The sequence below is a fragment of the Balaenoptera physalus genome (genome assembly GCF_965194825.1).
Source record: "Balaenoptera physalus genome assembly, chromosome: 2".
Taxonomy (NCBI): Eukaryota; Metazoa; Chordata; class Mammalia; order Artiodactyla; family Balaenopteridae; genus Balaenoptera; species Balaenoptera physalus.
The window spans coordinates 23,021,515-23,043,787 of NC_138883.1; the positions used below are offsets into that span (position 1 = coordinate 23,021,515).

The 22,273-nt window shown below is 36.2% G+C and overlaps 1 protein-coding gene across 6 annotated transcripts in view; it reads left to right on the plus strand.

Moving 5' to 3' along the window:
• The window catches only part of DIO2 (iodothyronine deiodinase 2), a 141,612-nt gene that overhangs the window by 13,022 nt on the left and 106,317 nt on the right, over positions 1-22,273 (plus strand). For 3 of the 6 annotated variants that reach the window (XM_082451405.1, XM_082451408.1, XM_082451407.1), the window contains one exon: positions 13,755-13,805. The exons of the other annotated variants lie outside the window; for them this stretch is intronic. In XM_082451405.1, the coding sequence (XP_082307531.1) occupies positions 13,755-13,805 (51 nt within the window). The remainder of the gene's footprint in view (positions 1-13,754; positions 13,806-22,273) is intronic. 6 annotated transcript variants of the gene reach the window in all.

Consider the following 22,273-nt stretch of genomic DNA (forward strand, 5'->3'; position numbering starts at 1 on the left):
TGCAATGATGAAAATTTTCTAGAGTTAGAGAGTGGTGAAGGTTACACAACAGTGTGAATGTACTCAATGCTGCTAGCTGAACTATACACTTAAAAATGGTTAAAATCTTATATTTTATATTATGTATATATGGCTCAATAACAAAGGCAAACTGCTAAATACAAAATAAATGATATAATATAAACAGTAGAAAGTACACAGTTTCAAGAGCTTGTGAAGACAAGCCACAGCCTGGGAGAAAATATTTGCAAAAACATATCTGATAAAGGACTGTTATCCAGAATACACAAAGAACCCTTAAAACTCAACAATAGAAAATGAACAACTTGATTAAAAAATGGGTACCTGAACAGGTGTCTCACTAAAAAAATAAACAGATAGAAAATAGCCTTTGAGAATCTGCTCCACATCATATGTCATTAGGGACATGCAAATTAGAACAAAAATGAAATATCACTATACACCTATTAGAATGTCCAAAATACAGAATTCAGACAACATCAAAAGCTGGATGGGAACTCTCGTCCATTGCTGGTGGGTATGCGAATTGGTACAGTCACTTTGGAAGACAGTTTGTCTATTCTTACAGAACTAAAGATACATTTACCATATGATCCAGCAATCATGCTCCTTGGTATTTATTCAGAGGAGTTGAAACTTACAGCCACACAAAAACCTGCTCATAGATGTTTATAGCAGTTTTATTCATAATTGCCAATATTTGGAAGCAACCGAGATGTCCTTCAGTAGGTGGATGGATAAATAAACTGTGGTACATCCAGACAATGAAATATTACTCAGTGGTAAAAAGAAATAAGCTACCAAGCCATGAAAAAACATGAGGACAATCTACATGCATATTACTAAATGAAAGAAGACAATCTGAAAAGGCTACATACTATATGATTTTAACTATATGACATTCTAGAAAGGGCAGAATTATGGAGACAGTAAAAAGATCAGTGGTTATCAAGGGTTGAGAGGAGGGAGAGATGAACAGGTGGAGCACAGAGGATTTTTAGGGCAGTGACACTATTTTGTAGATATTGTAATGGTGACATACATTACATAATACTTGACATTATACATTTGTCAAAATCCATAGGATGTGAACCCTAATGTAAAATATGGACTTTGGATGAAATGATGTGTAGGTTGATCAATTGTAATCAATGTACTACTCTGATGGAGGATGTTGATAATGGGGGAAGCTGTGCATATGTGGAATTAACAGGTGTATGAGAAATCACCGTACATTCCCCTCAATTTTCCTATGAACCTAAAAGTGCTCTAAAAATAGTTTAAGTTTTAAAAAAGTGCACAGAACATAATTATATAGCTTGGTGGATTTTCATAAACTGAACTCACTTTTATAATGAACACTCAAGTCAAGAAATAGAAATACCAGAAACCGCCCATGTAACTTTTTATTCACTATCCACTTGCCATAAGTAACCACTATCATGTCTTCTAAAACTATAGATTAGATTTTCCTGTTTTTTTTTAAAACTGGATAAAAATTGAATAATACAACCCATTTTGTTTGTAAGAGTCATTTCTACTTTTGTCTGTAGTTGTAGATTGTTCATTCTCATTGCTATGTACTATTTTATTGTGTGAATATTCTGTAACTTATATATCCACCCTACTATTGATGGGTATTTGAGGAGTATCCTGTTTTGAGCAATTGTGAAGTGTGCTTCTATGAATATTGTAATGCATTGTGCATTTTATTTTTTTTTTTGGTGAACATATGGATGCATTTCTTTTGAGTTCATACCTGGGAGTAGAATTGCTAAGCCATAGGGTATACATATATTCAGCTAGATAGATCCTGTCAAGCAGTTTTCCAAAGTGGTTGTATCAGTTTACACACCATCAGCAGTGCGAGTTGTGTTTGCTCTGTGTCCTCGCTAGTCTTACCAATTTTATTTTCTGTTTGTTCATTTTAGCTATTCTTGTAGGTGTGTAGCCATATCAACTCATAGCATCTTCCAAATAACTTCTCAATTGCCTCTATCACACATATCTAGGTCTCTCTGCTCTTGGTTAGGTTGATACTCAGATTTTTTTAAAATTCCCTTTATTTTTTTACCTTACATCTAAATTCTTATTTCACATGATATATTCATAAATGAGACAGTGGATTTTTGGTCTGGTTTCCACTTTGGTTTTCTGGCAAACACTTCAAAAGACAACTGTTAGCATCAAGATTCCAGTGTCCTGGTATGAATAAATTAACAGTTGTCTGCAAAGTTAAAAATCTAGCTTAATGCTTTTGAAATATTTTGACAACCATTTTACTGATGTAAGTAATTTGGATGGCCTGTTTTTATGGAGAAGGAAAATCAAAACACTTTGAAATCTCAAATGGGTAAAATTACTGATACTGACTAGTAAAATTTAATTATTTATCTAGTGCTATATAGGATATGTAGAAAAATTGGGTCCTGTTAACTGGAAGCTAAATGGAAATGACATTAAATTGTACTTATTCAGATTAATTGAGAAACAGATAAGTATTAAGTTTGAGTTCTATAAAAAATTTAGTTTTATATATTCCAAGTATGTACTACACAATTGGTAGCTAAAGTGTTTCAGAGGTCATTTAGGAATTTGCTAAATTCCTAAAAAGTGAATGAATAAGAAGAATGCATAATACATTAATTGTTTAAGCATTGATAAAAATAAGGTACTCAGTAAAATGTATATTTTCTAGTCAAACATGAACTTATGCAGTACCATGTATTTTAGTGATTTGATTAATATACAATTTCTCCTTTTTTTAGCCTTTCTCTGATCACAAGTTCAAAATGAGTAGATTATGAATTAACTAGCAAAATGTTTTAGTAGCACTTTGATCTTTAGGGATTCCCAGGATTAAAATTACATGCATCCAAACAAAAAATGATTATTTGCATATCAAATTATTTGTATAGGTCGATAACATGTGCATATAAGTTCTACAAATCCATCATTATGTATTGCTATAACTGCCAAACAGCATTATACTATTTGCAATGTGTTTCTATATACTCAATCATGTTACAAAATCCATTAACAATTCTGTCAGTCTTGTGTCTATCCTCAGCTATCACTCAAGGGGCAAGCAGTTTAAAGGTTGAAGGCACATTTTCATATGCACACTAGAGTTCAGCCCCAGGGCCATACACTCTAGGATGGCTGAATCTCTCTGAATTTAAACAAGAACCATCATGAGACTTCTTATTTAGCTCTCCTTGAGGGGCATATAAGGATGCCCTTGAGGTATTTAATTAGATGGATTCATCTCTATCCTAGGGTTATTGGGGGTTTGCCAAAGGAATATAATACTTAGTTGCTACTTCAAAAGGCTTGTGTGCCAGTTGAAAAATTATAGTTTTCAAATGAGCAAGTAGAGTTCCAACGTTCCCAGCCATTTCATTCACCACAAAACTGCCAGAAGTGTTCTCCGATTGTTATTTTCATTTGTTGTTATAGTAAGGTCATTCCTGTCATTGTTTATTGTGATTTTGGGAAACTTCATTCCCATCCCTAACATGATTCTAGAAGACCCTTTCTTTATTTTGTATATCATTTTCTGTTAAATTTCTGACTTCCATATATCATCCATTGGCTTGTATTAGAATACAATCTATATATACAATCTAGAATATAATCTCCATGGTGACAGAAACTTTTGTCCATTTCATTCACTGCTACATCCCCGGTGTCTAGAATAATGCCAGACACATGGTAGGTCCTAGTAAATTTTCTTGAATGAATGAGTGCTGAACAGCAATTTTAGCTTCAGGTAAATTGTAGCAATTAAAAAATTAGAATTGAAATTGTAATTTAAATCCAGTTTTCTAGACATCATTGCTAAAGGAATACATTTATTTTACATAAAACTTCCAGATGATCAGAGAAGGTGAACCTCATGAACTCCTCTCTTCTTTATTTACAGGAAGTTACCTGGTCTTTCTTATTTCCTTTACTGCCAAACTCTTTGAAAACACAAATTGTCTCTTCTTCCTTGCTGATGGGCCAGCCTCCTTACCTCCTCCTCCTCCCATTGTGGTCTGGCTTCTCCCCTACCATTTCCCTGGAGTTCCTCTCACTAATGTCACCAAAGACACAGTGGTCTCTTCCTAGTCTCTTTCCCATTTGACTCTCCTAGAGGATTGGTCCTCGTAGCCTACTCCTTTTTGTGAAACTCTTTCCTTACCCTCTGTTTCTCCCTTTCTCTTGGTTCTCCGCCTAAATTATTGCTTATTCTTAGGCTCCCTTTCTGACTTTTTTCTGCTTACTCTTACAGGGAGAATTGGTCTTCCTCAAACCCACTTCTTACTATGTGTCTTTCCTTCTGTGATCCCATTTACTTTTTGCCTACAACCCTTCTCTCCATACTGCTGACTTTCTTGTCTATATCACCAGCTCTGACCTCACTCTTGAGGCACATACCTTTATGCCCAAAAGCTTTTAAAATCTATCTGTGTGTGTCCCTTAGATTGAACATATTTGAGTTCAACCTATTCAAAATTTAAGTCAATGCCAATTCTTACAATTTGGACCATCTCTTGTCTCCCTATTTCAGGTGATAGCATCACCATCTTCTCAGATACTCAGGCAAAAAGAGTAATGTTTATTCTTGACTTCTTCTTTCTTCCCCACATCCAGCCAGCCACTGAATCCTATAAATTCTAAAATAAAGTTTATTTTCACTCTTCACTGTAGTTACATTCTATAAAGTCACTTTGATGATGAATTAGCAAATGCTGAACCATTGCTCGTAGAAGAAATACATGATTAGGTACCTGTGAGCCTCTCTGATCACAATATTTTTGTTAACTGATTAATGCATAACTTTGTTTCATGTGTTTTTGTTTAAAGACACCTTAATTAAGATATACTGTTGATTCATTGACACTGAACTCACGGTCAACAAATAGCAGTATAATTCGTGCCTGATTGAAGTTATCTAACATACATATTTTCTCCATAAGGCACGTCACAACCTTCTTGCTTGTAGGAACACTAAATAGCACTATGCTTGGGGGCCATTTAAACGGTGAAATCACCAAAAAAAAAAGAAAAAAGAAAAAAAGCACAAAGATGTGAAAAATGTGGCACTAAATGGACCATAAAAATGACACTTGTTTATCTTGGGTCACAAATCAAGCCTTGATAAATTTAAGAAAATTGAAATCATATCAAGTATCTTTTCCAACCACAAGGCTATGAGACTAGATATCAATTACAGGAAAAAATCTGTAAGAAATACAAATACATGGAGGCTAAACAATACACTACTTAATAACCAAGAGATCACTGAAGAAATCGAAGAGGAAATCAAATACCTAGAAACAAATGACAATGAAAACATGATGACCCAAAACCTATGGGATGCAGCAAAAGCAGTTCTAAGAGGGAAGTTTATAGCAGTACAATCCTATCTTAAGAAACAGGAAACATCTCAAATAAACAACCTAACCTTGCACCTAAAGCAATTAGAGAAAGAACAAAAAAACCCCAAAGTTAGCAGAAGGAAAGAAATCATAAAGATCAGATCAGAAATAAATGAAAAAGAAATGAAGGAAACGATAGCAAAGATCAATAAAACTAAAAGCTGGTTCTTTGAGAAGATAAACAAAATTGATAAACCATTAGCCAGACTCATCAAGAAAAAAAGGGAGAAGACTCAAATCAATAGAATTAGAAATGAAAAAGGAGAAGTAACAACTGACACTGCAGAAATACGAAGGATCATGAGAGATTACTACAAGCAACTATATGCCAATAAAATGGACAACCTGGAAGAAATGGACAAATTCTTAGAAATGCACAACCTGCCAAGACTGAACCAGGAAGAAACAGAAAATATGAACAGACCAATCACAAGCACTGAAATTGAAACTGTGATTAAAAATCTTCAAACAAACAAAAGCCCAGGACCAGATGGCTTCACAGGTGAATTCTATCAAACATTTAGAGAAGAGGTAACACCCATCCTTCTCAAACTCTTCCAAAATATAGCAGAGGGAGGAACACTCCCAAACTCATTCTACGAGGCCACCATCACTCTGATACCAAAACCAAAGATGTCACAGAGAAAGAAAACTACAGGCCAATATCACTGATGAACATAGATGCAAAAATCCTCAACAAAATACTAGCAAACAGAATCCAACAGCACCCTAAAAGGATCATACACACCATGATCAAGTGGGGTGTATTCCAGGAATGCAAGGATTCTTCAATATACGCAAATCAATCAACGTGATACACCGTATTAACAAATTGAAGGAGAAAAACCATATGATCATCTCAGTAGATGCAGAGAAAGCTTTTGACAAAATTCAACACCCATTTATGATAAAAACCCTGCAGAAAGTAGGCGTAGAGGGAACTTTCCTCAAAATAATAAAGGCCATATATGACAAACCCACAGCCAACATCGTCCTCAATAGTGAAAAACTGAAACCATTTCCACTAAGATCAGGAACAAGACAAGGTTGCCCACTCTCACTACTATTATTCAACATAGTTTTGGAAGTTTTAGGCACAGCAATCAGAGAAGAAAAAGAAATAAAAGGAATCCAAATCGGAAAAGAAGAAGTAAATCTGTCACTGTTTGCAGATGACATGATACTATACATAGAGAATCCTAAAGATGCTACCAGAAAACTGCTAGAGCTAATCAATGAATTTGGTAAAGTAGCAGGATACAAAATTAATGCACAGAAATCTCTGGCATTCCTATATACTAATGATGAAAAATCTGAAAGTGAAATTAAGAAAACACCCCCATTTACCATTGCAACACAAAAAATAAAGTATCTAGGAATAAACCTACCTAAGGAGACAAAAGACCTGTATGCAGAAAATTATAAGACACTGATGAAAGAAATTAAAGATGATACAGATAGATGGAGAGATATACCATGTTCTTGGAAGAATCAACATTGTGAAAATGACTCTACTACCCAAAGCAATCTACAGATTCCATGCAATCCCTATCAAACTACCACTGGCATTTTTCACAGAACTAGAACAAAAAATTTCACAATTTGTATGGAAACACAAAAGACCCCGAATAGCCAAAGCAATCTTGAGAACGAAAAATGGAGCTGGAGGAATCAGGCTCCCTGACTTCAGACTATACTACAAAGCTACAGTAATCAAGACAGTATGGCACTGGCACAAAATCAGAAATATAGATCAATGGAACAGGATAGAAAGCCCAGAGATAAACCCACGCACATATGGTCACCTTATCTTTGATAAAGGAGGCCAGCATATACAGTGGAGAAAAGACACCCTCATCAATAAGTGGTGCTGGGAAAACTGGACAGCTACATATAAAAGAATAAAATTAGAACACTTCCTAACACCATACACAAAAATAAACTCAAAATGGATTAAAGACCTAAATGTAAGGCCAGACACTGTAAAACTCTTAGAGGAAAACATAGGCAGAACACTCTATGACATAAATCACAGCAAGATCCTTTTTGACCCACCTCCTAGAGAAATGGAAATAAAAACAAAAATAAACAAATGAGACCTAATTAAACTTAAAATCTTTTGCACAGCAAAGGAAACCATAAACAAGACCAAAAGACAACCCTCAGATTGGGAGAAAATATTTGCAAATGAAGCAACTGACAAAGGATTAATCTCCAAAATTTACAAGCAGCTCATGCAGCTCAATAACAAAATAACAAACAACTCAATCCAAAAATGGGCAGAAGACCTAAATAGACATTTCTCCAAAGAAGATATACAGATTGCCAACAAACACATGAAGGAATGCTCAACATCATTAATCATTAGAGAAATGCAAATCAAAACTACCATGAGATATCGTCTCACACTGGTCAGAATGGCCATCATCAAAAAATCTAGAAACAAGAAATGCTGGAGAGGGTGTGGAGGAAAGGGAACCCTCTTGCACTGTTAGTGGGAATGTAAATTGATACAGCCACTATGGAGAACAGTATGGAGGTTCCTTAAAAAACGAAAAATAGAACTACCATAAGACCCAGCAATCCCACTACTGGGCATATACCCTGAGAAAACCATAATTCAAAAAGAGTCAGGTACCAAAATGTTTATTGCAGCTCTGTTTACAGTAGCCAGGACATGGAAGCAACCTAAGTGTCCATCAACAGATGAATGGATAAAGAAGATGTGACACATATATACAATGGAATATTACTCAGCCATAAAAAGAAACGAAATTGAGTTATTTGTAATGAGGTGGATGGACCTAGAGTCTGTCATACAGAGTGATGTAAGTCAGAAAGAGAAAAACAAATACCGTATGCTAACACATATATATGTAATCTAAGAAAAAAAAAAAGTCATGAAGAACCTAGGGATAAGATGGGAATAAAGACACAGACCTTCTAGAGAATGGACTTGAGGATATGGGGAGGGGGAAGGGTAAGCTGTGACAAAGTGAGAGAGTGACATGGACATATATACATTACCAAATGTAAAGTAGATTGCTAGTGGAAAGCAGCCGCATAGCACAGGGAGATCAGCTCGGTGGTTTGTGACCACCTAGAGGGCTGGGATAGGGAGGGTGGGAGGGAGGGAGACGCAAGAGGGAAGAGATATGGGAACATATGTATATGTATAACTGATTCACTTTGTTATAAAGTAGAAACTAACACACCATTGTAAAGCAATTATACTCCAATAGAGATGTTTTTAAAAAAAAGACACTTGTTTTCAGCATAAAAACTGAAACAGGAAAGCAGAGCATCACCTTGTTTGACCTCAGCTGGGAATATGCACAGTGGGCCACTCACATTTTCACATCTCTCTGCACGTCTGTGAATGACAAAAGGACACGAGTATTGATTTAGGGGTTACAAAAAATTTTTAGTGAGTAGGCGTATTTGCAAATGCAGACCTTGTGAGTACTTAGGATCAATTGTACCTCTGAATACCACTTTTTCATCTCCATTGTTTACTTCAGATGCTCATCATTTCTTTCCTGGGTTATTATAATATTCACCTAACTATTTTCATTGACTCAGGTCTCCCTTTAATTCCTCCTTCTACTGTTTTTGAGAACTCATTATTGATCTTGTCACATTACAGTGTAAAATTTTTCAGTGTTAACCCCACTGGTGAAGGAATATATTTAAATATATCATCACAGCATATAGATTAGCCCCAACCCACTTTTCCAGTCTCATCTTTAATACACACACACTACTTTCTTTTTGAACGTAAGAATTGAGTATTCAACAAAAACTGTATTGTTATTTTATATCTCTAGACATTTTAATACTTTTCACACTCTCAGTAGTAACCTCATCCCTCTTCATTGCTGGATAAAGATGTCATCTCCTTTGAGTAGACATTTGAATCTTTGTCAGGTAGCTAGCTGTCCTCTCACCTTGCTTCTGTAGATTATTTTGATATACCTGGACTCTAGTATTTGCTTAAGTCTCCCACATACTGTGCCCTCCTCCTTAAAGATAAGAGCCATAACTGATTCATATAATTGCTCTTTCTATACTCATATCTAATAAGTTTTATGAATTTGGCTTCCAAAATATCTGATACTACCAGGCTTAGCATCTGATCCTTGTTAGCCTAACAATAGAAGTGTTGAGTAAATTGATGAATGAATAAGTAAATAATTGAACTTTGGTCAATTTATGAGAGATTTTTGACTGGTCATATACTTTCATTAACAGTTCATAAGAGATCATAAAATGATAGTCCAGAACTATCTAGGTACTAAAATTAAAGCAACTAGAGTATATAAGCATTTGGTGGCATTTGTTCCTAGTGTAATCTCTCTTCATGATTATATCATGTTTCCTGTAGAATGGAAACAGGATAACAGCCATTTTGAAATTCAGTCTGAGCTGGTGGCACTTGTATTCTGTTGGTGTGGGTCAATTACCAATGATTTTTTTTTTTTGCTAACAGAATTGTTTAGGGAAACAATGAGAGAAGAAATGTGTTAAGATTCTGAAGAATATTGAGTTACAAACATTATTTTATAGTTAGTTTCTCTGGGGGAAATCATGAAACAAAATGATAATATCAAGAACAGTTTGGTGAAATAGTTTGTAAACGATAGTGTGAAAAACTTGACTTTATTTTTCCTTGGTAAGTAATAACATTTGAAACCATGGATGTCTTTTACTGTGATCCATCTTTACATTCTAGAAAAGTCATTTATATGCTGATGAATTTAATACCTTTTGCCCTCATTTTTAGATGAACATCATTGAGTTACTTGGATGTTAGCATAAAACATTAAACTTCTGAAATGCTTCATTCAGGAGTAGAAATTGGGTGTTTTATTATATTTCTCTCTAATGTATAAAAAACTAGAAAGGATGAATTTTTATCTATGAGAATCTTGTTTTTTATATCTAAAATGTGCTTGACTATTGCTTGGAAGCTATCATAAAGCTTTTATCTCTCCCTGTATTCATAAATGCTTATATGTATGTATCTGTAACAAGATAAACACTCCACAAGGCTTATGTATGTATTTGTATCTATTAATTTTTTTTCCTTCTGGGATTGGGATTCACAATCTAATATAGAGAAGGAGAAGTAGAATTGTGCAGTATAATGAAAAGAACATTTGCTTTTGACCTTGGATCTAGTATTACCTCTACCTTTACCAGTAAAATTATGTTGCTTGGAGCAAGCAACATGGTATCTCTGGGCCTTAATTTTCTTACCTGTATAAATGACTCAGTTGGATAACATAATTTCTAAGATCAAAATTCTTTGTTGAAAGGTGAAATTTTAGTTACTAAGAGTTGTTGACAGATTTAAAGCATGGAGTAGACACTTAACACATTGAGTACATATTTGTTAAATGAAGAAATCCTGTGTGATGGGTAATTTTATGTGTCAACTTGACTGGTCCACGAGGTGCCCAGAAATTTGGCCAAACGTTACTCGGTGAGTATTGTTAATTTTTTTAAAAACAATGTACACAGTGTCTTCTTTTGTTCAATATCTCTTCTCACAAACCTATGTAACAAGTAGACTAGCAATTTTCTAAAAATATATTTTGTTATAGAATAGATAAGTGACTTTTTATCCAGATAAATTTTTGAGATTTTTATTTTCATGGCATGTGCTCTAACGAAATTAAGATGTAGGACTGCCGTACAGATTATTTCATTTATTTAAATAAAAATGCAAAGGATTCATTTTGTATTAAAAAATCATAGGACAATGGTGAGTAAATAGTGAATAGCAAACAACTGGTATCAGGGTATATAAAATGTAAGAGTCATGAAGATGTGTTAATAATGGGGATGTATTAGAATCATAACTTCCTCTTTACAACAGCATAATTAATTGAGTAGACAACGTGCTAGGTATTGGGGAAAGAAAGATAAAAAATATATGCAGTTCTTATCCTTAAAGAGTTCTCTAGTGGAAGAGAAACAGATGTGCATTATATTATAGGGGGGAAGAATCTAAGTCCTGTAACTGGAGTTGGTCTCCTCTACTGTTAAATGGGATAATAGTATAATAGTTACTTCATACTGTTATGAGTTTTAGATTAAATGGTACAGTATTAGCTTTTGCCCCATATTTCATTGGCTTGCTAAAACCAACTTGTGCTTCTTTCTCTTGTTACGTGAGTGCTGCAGATTATCTGTTGTTTTGCTGGGCTTGATTGGTCTCTGTTGGGTTCCACATGTCTTCTCATTCTGGGAGTCATGTTAAGGGTGCATGTTTGAACATCTTGTTCCTGTGGTGAAGACAAGAGTACGAGAGACAGAGCCAGACTATATGTAGGCATGTAAAGCTTCTGCTCAGACATATGGTACATCTGGTTTACCCAGATTTCATTGGCCAAATCAAGGTACATGGCCAAGCCCCAAATAAATAGGTAGGGAAGAATACTCTGCCATCTAGGAGCATGGCACCAGTGAGAAGCCAATAAATATTTAGGAACAAATAATATAAGCTACCACAAGATGTAATACATGTAAAACATATAAAGCATTTAGCATGTCTGGCACAGACTACACATATAATGTTTATAATTGCATGATACAATGTTTATAATTGTATGATAGTAGCAATAATGCTGATAGTGACTAAATGATATAGAAACACAGATAGTGGAGTAATTCCATTCTTGCAGGGGAATGTAGGACAGCATTACAGAGGAGGAGATATTGGGCCAGTAGTTCAGGGGAGAAAGAGAGTAAAGTGGTTCCAGATGGAAAGATACAGTAATATAGAAAAAGAGTAGGCTAAAGGCAAAGTAAATGTGGGATTTATGACCCTTCCTGGAAGTGATGTCTCATACCTAACTAGTTATAACATTTATGATAAATTCAGCTGCAAGTAACAGAATATTTAATTAAAAGTAGCTTAGGGACTTCCCTGGTGGTCCAGTGGTAAAGAATCCACCTTCCAGTGCAGGAGACACGGGTTTGATCCCTGGTCAGGGAACTAAGATCCCACATGCCACGGGGCAACTAAGCCCACGCGCCACAACTACTGAGCTTGCGTGCCTCAACTAGAGAGCCTGCGTGCTCCAAACTACAGAGCCCACATGCTCTGGAACCCACGCACCACAACTAGAGAAGAGAAAGCCCGCATGCCACAACGAAAGATACTGCATGCCTCAGTGAAGATCCCGGGCCCCAACTAAGACCCGATGCAGCCAAAAATAAATAAATAAATAATTTTTTAAAAAAAGTAGCTTAAATTACAAAACAAAGCATGTGTTGTATCACTAAACAAGAAGTCTTAACGTGGTGAATTTCAGGATTCATTCAGTATTATAAGGATGTCTTCACTGAAGGGTTTTACCTTTCCATCTTTCCACCCTTAGTGTGATGGCTTTTGTCCTTAGGTCTTTCCTGTTGTGTTCATACATTGGCTTTTGCAGCTCAAGGTAACATGACCTCACGTAGCAGCATCTAAATGCACAATAAGAGTTTCTCTTTTGGCGTCTCTTTTTATCAGGTCTGAAAATATTTTTCAGAAGCTCCCTTCAGAGCTGAATTCTTATGTCACATTGGCTAGAACTAGCTTACATGTCCACTCCTACAAAATGAGTGGCAAGAAGGAATGGAATTACCATGATTGATTTAGAACAATAATGATCTAAGGAAGTTCTTACCTTCTCTGAACACATTTCTTCTCCTACACAAGAATAAAATCAGGATTCTCTTAGCAAACAAGAGAGTAATGGCTCTTAGGCCTCCAATGGTATCTTCCATGCACAGATATGAGATTTGTGTTTTCTCTTCAAGATTAAACATTTAGCATGAGTGAATATCTAAGCGAATATTATCTCGACTTTAACCATTTATATAAATTATATCTTGAATAAATCCTAGCATTAAATTATTGCTGAGAGTTGAAAAAAAGATTAGCCATTAAAGTGTGGGACCAATAGATTTTTTGCAGACTATCTGGATGTGTTGGTAACATAGAGACCCAGTACTGGGTCCAGGGTTTTATGTGACTGCCTCCTTTGCCTTCAAAACCTTTGAGAGGTTTGGAAAGTGTATGATCTGATTTATATGACAAACTGAAATAGACTTCATTGGGAAAATGCTGTTACCTGCCTTTATCCCTAATAATCACATCAGATAAATCCCTTATCCTATTTTTTTTTTCTTTTCTTTATTGATGTACTGTGGCAAACTTCATCAACATTGAAAACTTTCTTAATCAGTTTAGGCTGCTACAACAAAAATATCATAGACTGGGCGGCTTAAACAACAAATGTTTATTTCTCACAGTTCTACAGGCTGGGAAGTCCAAGATGAAGAAGCCAAGAGATTCAGTGTCTGGTGAGAGCCTACTTCCTCCTTCATAGATGGCTGTGTTCTTGCTTTGTGCTGTTCATGTACTTATAAGGGCATCAGTCCCATCATGACTCCACCCCCATGACCTAATTATCTCCCAAAGTCCCCACTGCCCAAAACATCACATTGGGGGTTAGACTTCAACATACAAATTTTTTAGGGGGGGGCACAAACATTTAGTACATGGCAACACATCATAATTTCTTTTTAAAAATTCCTTAATTTTATATAAAACTAAAGGACAAAAAGCTCAGCAGTATCCTCCCTTGAAATGCACTCATCTTGTGCCATTACAGAGGCCAATTTGAATATCTGATCAATTTGTAGCTTTCTTGAATGGGATGCTGATTCCCAAGGATAACCGCAGTGAACAGTAAATGCAGACAAGATGGCATTAGTCAACACATACACTCACACTTAGGATTTTAAAAAAGTGAAAGCTTAATTTATCACAATGAAAAAAAAATGAAGGTTCTGGAGCAAAAGGTAAAAATTCGTCTATTTTCCTCTCAATCCATATTCTAATATTCAGACAGCATGGTTCTGTGACTCATTGGGCTAATCTCCCGTTTATGACATAGTTCAATGCCCACGCATTTTTAGTTCTTATGACTTTCTTTTGTTCATATGTTTGAGTCAATTATGTTAGCTATTCATCAGTGTATTAGACAAGTCTCTACCACTTTATCCTTCAGTGTCTCACATTATAAGCTTTTTGGCCTCCCAACCCTACTGCCTGATAGAATTTAAATCACAAAATGGAGCAAAAAAGAAGCAATCAGGATGCATGGAGTTTATGGGAAAGATTAATCATGAGAGAAGATCTGAAAAATATAAGAAAACAATGAGGACAAAGAGACTAAAAATGGCTCTTTTAATGGGTGGACCCCTTGAGGAAAAGGGCTGCATAACTGTGGAGAAGGAGGAAGAAGGGTTTAGCCAACACAGTTGGTATTTGAAGGGCAGATCCTGCTTTTCTCAGTTTGATTGGTAATTTTAACTTTTAAAACATTGAACAAATAAAGCTTTCTCTTAAATATTTATGTCAGGATTTATGGCTTATTTCTTAATATTTCCTGATGAAAGAAAAATTAACAAAAGAAGAATGGGCACAACAGTTTTTAGATTCATTTCAGCAACATATGAGCATATTCCCATTATGTGAAAAAAATACCATGAACAGAACATGTTTAAAGTTGATGGAACATTATTGGTGCTATGTATAAAATAGACAACTGATGGGAACATACTGTACAGCACAGGGAACTCTACCTGATGCACTGTGGTAACCTAAATGGGAGGGAAGTCCAAAAGGGAGGGGATATCCGTATGTGTATGGCTGATTCATTTTGTTGTGCAGTGGAGGCTAACACAACATTGTAAAGCAACCAGACTCCAAAACAAATTAATGAAAAAAAATAATAAAGTTGATGGAAGATTCTCCAGGAGAGAAGACCTACTAAGAATCAAGCACCGTCCTAAGCAACTTCCATTCGCCATCTTGTGTGGTCTTTCCAACAATCCTGAGAGGTGTGCTTATGCTCATTTTATATGTGAATAAATTTAACCTCACAGAGTTCAGTAATTCACCAGGGTTTTCAACTGGAGAATTAGGACTTGAGCCCACTTCTCTCTCACTCCAAAGCCTGTCTGAGTTATCCTCTACTGTGTTTTTTAAGAGGTAAATGAGATAAAAAAAAAGAAAGAAAAAGGTTTAGAAGAACATTAGAATGAATCTGTGATAAATATATCAGTTTTATTTGCTCACTAATTTAAGAAAAGCTATGCTTGCTTCTTTTAATTATTATAACTTTATAGTTCCTGTCCTCCTCTTATTTGGATGTAGAAACTGTTATTTAGCTTTGCTTATATTTTGTTTTTTAATCAATGTAGACTTATGTACTGTTGGTGGAAAGGCAAATAGTACAACCTTAATGGGTACAAGTTAACAATAAATATCACACGTACCTTAAAAATGTTTATAGCCTTCAACCTAATAATTCTCTTTCCACTTAGTCTAAAGAAATAATCTGATATAAGGATGATTATTGCAACATTACTATAATTGCAAACAATTGAAATGGTCAACAATGGATTATTGATTGAATAATTTAGAATTTAGCCATAAGAGAAGATTCTAAGCAGTCATTAAAGATCATAATTTAGAAGAGTAATAATTTAGGTAAGCGTTTATTAAATGAAAGGTTAGTTTACAAAACAATGTGTAAAGTATAATTCCAATTTAACTTAAGTTTATATAAATATATCCATTAAGAATATAATAAGCATACATGCCAAAAAGCTAATGATGATTATCTGGGTAGAAGAATCATAGAAGATTTTAGTTTTGTCCTCATGTACACAGTGGAGTCAGGTTGCAAGGGAAATTACCTGTCTTCTTCCCTAGCATCTTTTCTTCTTGATGCTCTTTAAATCAGTTTTCAACTATAATATGTGAAAACTGTTTGTGCTCAGTTACTCATTATATTTTGCCCTTCATTCCTTGCCAGTGCCTCTCCCCCACAATTAAGTTTACCCTGATTTTATCCAATTTTTCCCTCTTCTACACTTTTTTCTTACTAGTTTTGGAAACATTTTCAAGGTCCCTCTTTCTTTCCTCTAGGGAGAGGTCAGTTTGGACACCTGAGCTAGATCTCAACATTTGGCAAAACATGACAGCAATAAACCTGAGGACTCATTCCATTTAAATAACCAATGGTTTTAGAGCCTTGCATTTCTTCAATGTAGTAATAGGATCAGGGAAGCCCTCTCCCTACCTGCTCTGCATTCTCTATTGCAGGGATCAGGTGGGGAGGCCAATTGTAATACATTTCAGGTAACTTGTCTAGAAACTAGTTTAGAATCTCTTAGGAGTTGTCACCTTGGTGAAGTGTTCAATCTGACGTGGTCTCTAGGCTTGTTTCTGTACCTTATTAATGGTTGTTGATTTGATAAGCACCAGAAACGGTCTTAAAAGGTTATTGAGTGGATTTCAGATCCTGCCAGTCTGCCAGTGTTTTTCAGAGGTGGTGCTTTGAGCGTGTACCTTCTACTAGACTCCAGCTTGGGACGCAGTCCACTTGTCTGAGCTTTCCTACTTCTCATGTGGGGACAGAAGCGCAAAAGTGGTCATGAAGCATCTGACAAGCACAAACTTTACATGTTGCCATAGGGATATGAAATAACGTCTCTTTCCTTTGGATTCTTCACCTTAAAAGGCCAGTCTATTTATAAAAAATGGTTACAAATGGATATATGCAATTTTTTTCTTAGAAACACCCTAAATTTCAAATGCCTTTATAATTATTATTATTCATAATAATAGACATCACTTATATAAAACTTATTTAGTGCTAGGTAATGTTGCAAGCGCTTTATATATATTAGTTCATTTAATCCTCACAACTCTATGAATTAGTTATTATTATTATTATCACATCCCCATTTTATAGATGAGAAAATAGGCTCCGAGTCCCTAGCCCAGGGTCATACAGTTAACATGGTGAAGCCAGATTTGGAAACTAGGCAATCAGGTTCTACCACCCGATGCTGCCTTTGGTTAATTAGATGTCTTTCTAGGAAGGCTTGATACTGATGTGCCTGATTTTCACAGCAGCAGCACCACCCCAAACGCCTTATTGAACCACAGTTGTCATTCTAGGGGATGATGCTGAGTTAAAAGGCAGACAAGCTTACCTTTGCTACAGGTGGATATAAAAAGCATGCATCACTTGAAAGACAGCCCTATGGTTCCATATGGAAAAGAGAAAGTTTATGTTACTCAGGAGATTGTCAGCTAAGTCTTCGAATTAAAACAAACAAAAAAAGGCATCAGAGGACTTCCCTGGCAGTCCAGTGGTTAAGACTCCATGCTTCCAATGCAAGGGGTGTGGGGTGTTTGTTCGATCCCTGGTCAGGGACTACGATCCCACATGCCATGTGGTGTGGCCAAAAAAAAAAAAAAAAGGCATCAGTATCTGAATTAGACCACCCAAGCCAGGCCAGGGGTGACCATGCCTTTCAGATTATGCTAATAGGCTTGGACTGAGATTACAAACTTTCTGCAAATGTTAGGCATCAGACCCAGTGTTTAATCTTTTGCTCTACCATTTATTATTGGCATGACTTTATTTAGTTTTTCTTATTTGTTGTAAACATTGGTCTTGTGTAACTCTGCTGCTTAAAATCCTTCAATCTCTTCTAATTGCTTGGTGAGAAAAATCTAAACTTTTAAACATGGTCTACAAGGACATGCAAAATCTTGTTCTTGCCTACTTTGTCAGTGTCACAGAGCACTTCTTTCCAGTTTACTCATGTCTCTCTGGCCTCATTGGCCTTTCATAATTTCCTTACACTTCAAACAGGCTCTTCCCTTTGCTTGAAACATTATTTCCACTCCTTTCATCTGGCTACTCATCCTGTAGGTCTTAGCTTAAATGAGCCTGCCTTAGCAAAGAGACCTCCTTCCCTGAATTAGTTTCCCATCCTTTCACTTTATGGCCCTACTCATCCTGTAGGTCTTAGCTTAAATGAGCCTGCCTTAGCAAAGAGACCTCCTTCCCTGAATTAGTTTCCCATCCTTTCACTTTATGGCCCTTACTCCAACTTGCCATTAAACATTTATTTACACAAATATATTTTAATATTTGTCTCTCCCACTATTGTTAGCTCTTTGTAGGAGCAGCTAGAGACTCTGGTTCCCTATTGTTTATCTAGCATCTAGCACAGTGCCTGGCAATAACAGACATTTGATAAACATTCATTAAGTGATGAGTGAGCCTCAGTGTCTTCATCTACAAAAGGGACTTTCTAAGGTTGCTGTGAAGATTAAATGATATTTATTCACAAGCACTCACATACTGCCTGTCTAGCATAGTTTTAACACATTAGTAGATCCCAAATAAATATTAGTATTTTTTTGTCCTTTTCCCTTTGATGGTAGTGCCTCCAGTTTGGGCTCTTTTTAGCTTCTCATAAGTCATGGGTAAGGATGAACAATGGCTGGTGGAGATGCTAGGTATGGGGGATGTGGGAATTCCAGGAAGAAGGAGCAACATGAATAAAGGCAGAGAGGCAGAACAGTGAATGCAAAGTTTGAAGAAAAGGGATTGTCTTGACTGGCTAAAACTCAGGGGCTATATAAGAGAGTTATGGTAGAAAAGTCTGGGTGAAATAGACTTGAATCAGATTTGGAGAGTCTTGTTAAGGAGTTTAGAAGAAGTTGAGTCAGTGACACAGATTTTGGAGTTATTTGCAAGCTTGCTTGGGAGGGTAGAAATTTTTAGTGGGACACCTCAGTAGTAGCAAGAAGGAAAACAGAATATCACCACAAATGCAGGTGGGTTTATAGAATTAGCAATCATTTCTTTTTCCTTTGCTAATTTTTTCTTCTTACACTTGGGTGCCATTACTTCCTGGACTCTGACTTAGTGATACTTTCTCCTTATTCTGTTCTTTCTCCCTGAGTGTCTCATCTATTTTCCTGTTATAATAGGATTGGACTATCTCTTTTATACTTTTGAGTGTCAAATCTATATTCCAGTTCAGAGCATTAGCTCCAGATCCGTCTAGCCAACACTCCCTGGATTTCCCTGAGATATCTCAATCTCAATGTGTCTAAAATTCCACCCCCTGTCTCCTCTACCAACCTCTTCCTATATTGCCTATCTGTAAGATATAGCATCAGCATCATGCATTCAGAAACCCAAATCAGAATCCTGGGATTCCATTCTTTCTCGCTTTCTGTCCCTCCTATATGGAATCAACATCAAATCCTATAGATTTTCTCTCTTTAATTCCGACTCTTCTTAACTTCCTTCACTCTTCTCCATCTTCATTGACACTGCATTAGTTCATGCTTGCATCAGTTCTCACCTAGCCAACAAGAATCATGTCCCAGTAAGTCTCCTCATCTCTAGTTGAGTATTTTCTTTCATTTCTTTCACTCCTTTTAACAATTTTTCTAAAATGCAAATATGTATTACTTCCTGGCTTAAAATTCCTCAGTTTCCCTTTGTTCATGAGATGAAGTCTAAGAAGTTTAGCATCTTTATTATGACCTATGAGACCTACCTCTTCCCAGGGGAGGTTATTCCATACCCTCTTCAAGCAAATCTGCCACTTTCTCCTTTGTATATCATTCTGTTTTCAGTCCATACGCAGTGCCTAGCACAATGTCAAATATGTAGCAGGTTTTAAAGCAATGTTTGCTGAAATAAAGTGGCATGAAGATTGAAAACAGACTTGGAAATGGCTTTCACGTGGGACGTGGGAGGAGCAAGCAGAGCTAAGATAAAACTTAAAATGGGTGATGAAAACAAAGAAAGAATAGCCATTGAAATTAGAGAAGATAAGAATAGACATTGGAATTAGAGAAGGGCAAGAGTAATAAATTCAGTTTGCCTTTGATTTCTGAAGGAGGAGGAGCAAGTCAAAATTGTCAAATATAGCAGAAGGGTCAAAGAGGAAGAGTGAGAAACATTTTAATTGGGTTAATAGGAGGTCATTGGTGACTTTTGGGAGATGAGTTTTAAGGAATTGGTGGTTGGGAGGTAGAAACACATGGTAAATACTGAGAAGTGTTTGGCAAGGAGGTTGAGGCAAGAAGTACCCCTGAGAATTTTAATCATGAAAGGGAGAGTGATATCAGGGAGTTCATGTTAAAAGTGGGTATACAGATGAATGGATAAAGAAGATGTGGTGCATATATACAATGGAATATTACTCAGCCATAAAAAGAAACAAAATTGGGTCATTTGTAGAGACGAGGATGTACCTAGAGTCTGTCATACGAGTGAAGTAAGTCAGAAAGAGAAAAACAAATATCGTCTATTAATGCATATACGTGGAATCTAGAAAAATGGTACAGATGAACATATTTGCAGGGCAGGAATAGAAACGCAGACGTAGAGAACAGACGTATGGACACAGCTTGGGAAGGGGAGGGTGAGATGAATTGGGAAATTAGGTTTGACATAAATACATTACCATGTGTAAAATAGATAGCTAGTGGGAACCTACTGTATAGCATGGGGAGCTCAGCTCGGTGCTCTGTGATGACCTTGGGGGGTGGGATGGGGGGGAGGGAAGTCCAAGAGGGAGGGGATATAGGTATACCTATAGCTGATTCACTTCTCTGTGCAGCAGAAACTAACACAACACTGTAAAGCAATTATACTCCAATTTTTAAAAAGTGGGTGTCCCCTTTTCTCCCCAAAGAATATGTATGAAAACTACTCCTTCCACTTAATTTGGGAAAATTAAGAAGTGTGATGTAGTTAGATTTTATACATTCCTCTCCATACCAACTATTTCTAAATCTTGGAGAGATTGTTAGGATAAACACTGAATGTGGAAGGAACTGGGTTTGTTTGGAGAGAGAGAAAGAAAGATACCTTTTTATATGTTACTTTTTCAATTTTTCAAGGCATTTGTGCAGATTTTAAAAGTAATGCATATTCATTACCATTGTAATATTGTCACATGAAAGGAAAAGAAAGTCACACATAATTCCTCTGCCCAGAGAAAACTATTAACATGTTCGTATTATATGTGTGTAAGTGTATAAATATACCTATTGCGTAAGTTAATATTAGCATCCTAACTCAAAGTTTCAAAGATAAGATAGGAGTGTAGCGGGTTTATTCATTGCAGAGATTGTTTGGAAATGGTTGGAACTGCATGTAACTATTTTTTTACCCAGTGGAAGCTTCCACTATATTTTTACACTTAATGATTGTGCTGTATGAAAGTGGTCTAACAACATTAAGGAATTTATGACAAAGGTTTGTGAGTAGCAGGCTAAGGGCAGAGTTTCTGGGCTTAGTGACCCAGAGAGACATGGTCAATCAATACTATGTTGTAAAAATTCTACAGAATAAATAATTCAGGCTTTCCCTTTCTACCAAAATAAACTCACCATCTCAGTGGTTCTTGTTGGACTTTTCATTCCCTGAATGCTACCCTCTCTGATGTCATAGTTCCTTCGTGACCAGACCAATGACCTTTGCAGCCCCTTGGTCACCCAGGGTTTATAACCAGGAGTGTCCTAAAACCCTCAGGGGGAAGCAGTTCTTATGATTTTCTGAGCTGTCACAGGAACTGGAACTACTGGGACAAAAGCTCTTGCCATTTCTTACCGTATTTCTAGCGGGCTGCTATGGGACCTAGGATTGGGCTCTCTATTGAGGCTTTTGGGGAAACCTAAACTCTCACCTTTAAGAGTTCCACCAGTTTTGAAGAAAGCAAGCAATGTTGTTACATTGTGCTGGTCCCTTATGGACACTATAGTCTCAAGGCACACTTTTTAGTGTTATTTGAAGCCTGCCCCATCATCTGTGGGGGAGATGAAACTGGCCTGATTCTAATAGCTGCACTCTGACATTGCTCTCTTCCCTGTCTTTTACAATGTTCTTTACATGTCATGCCAGAAAAAATAATAATTCTGTGAAACT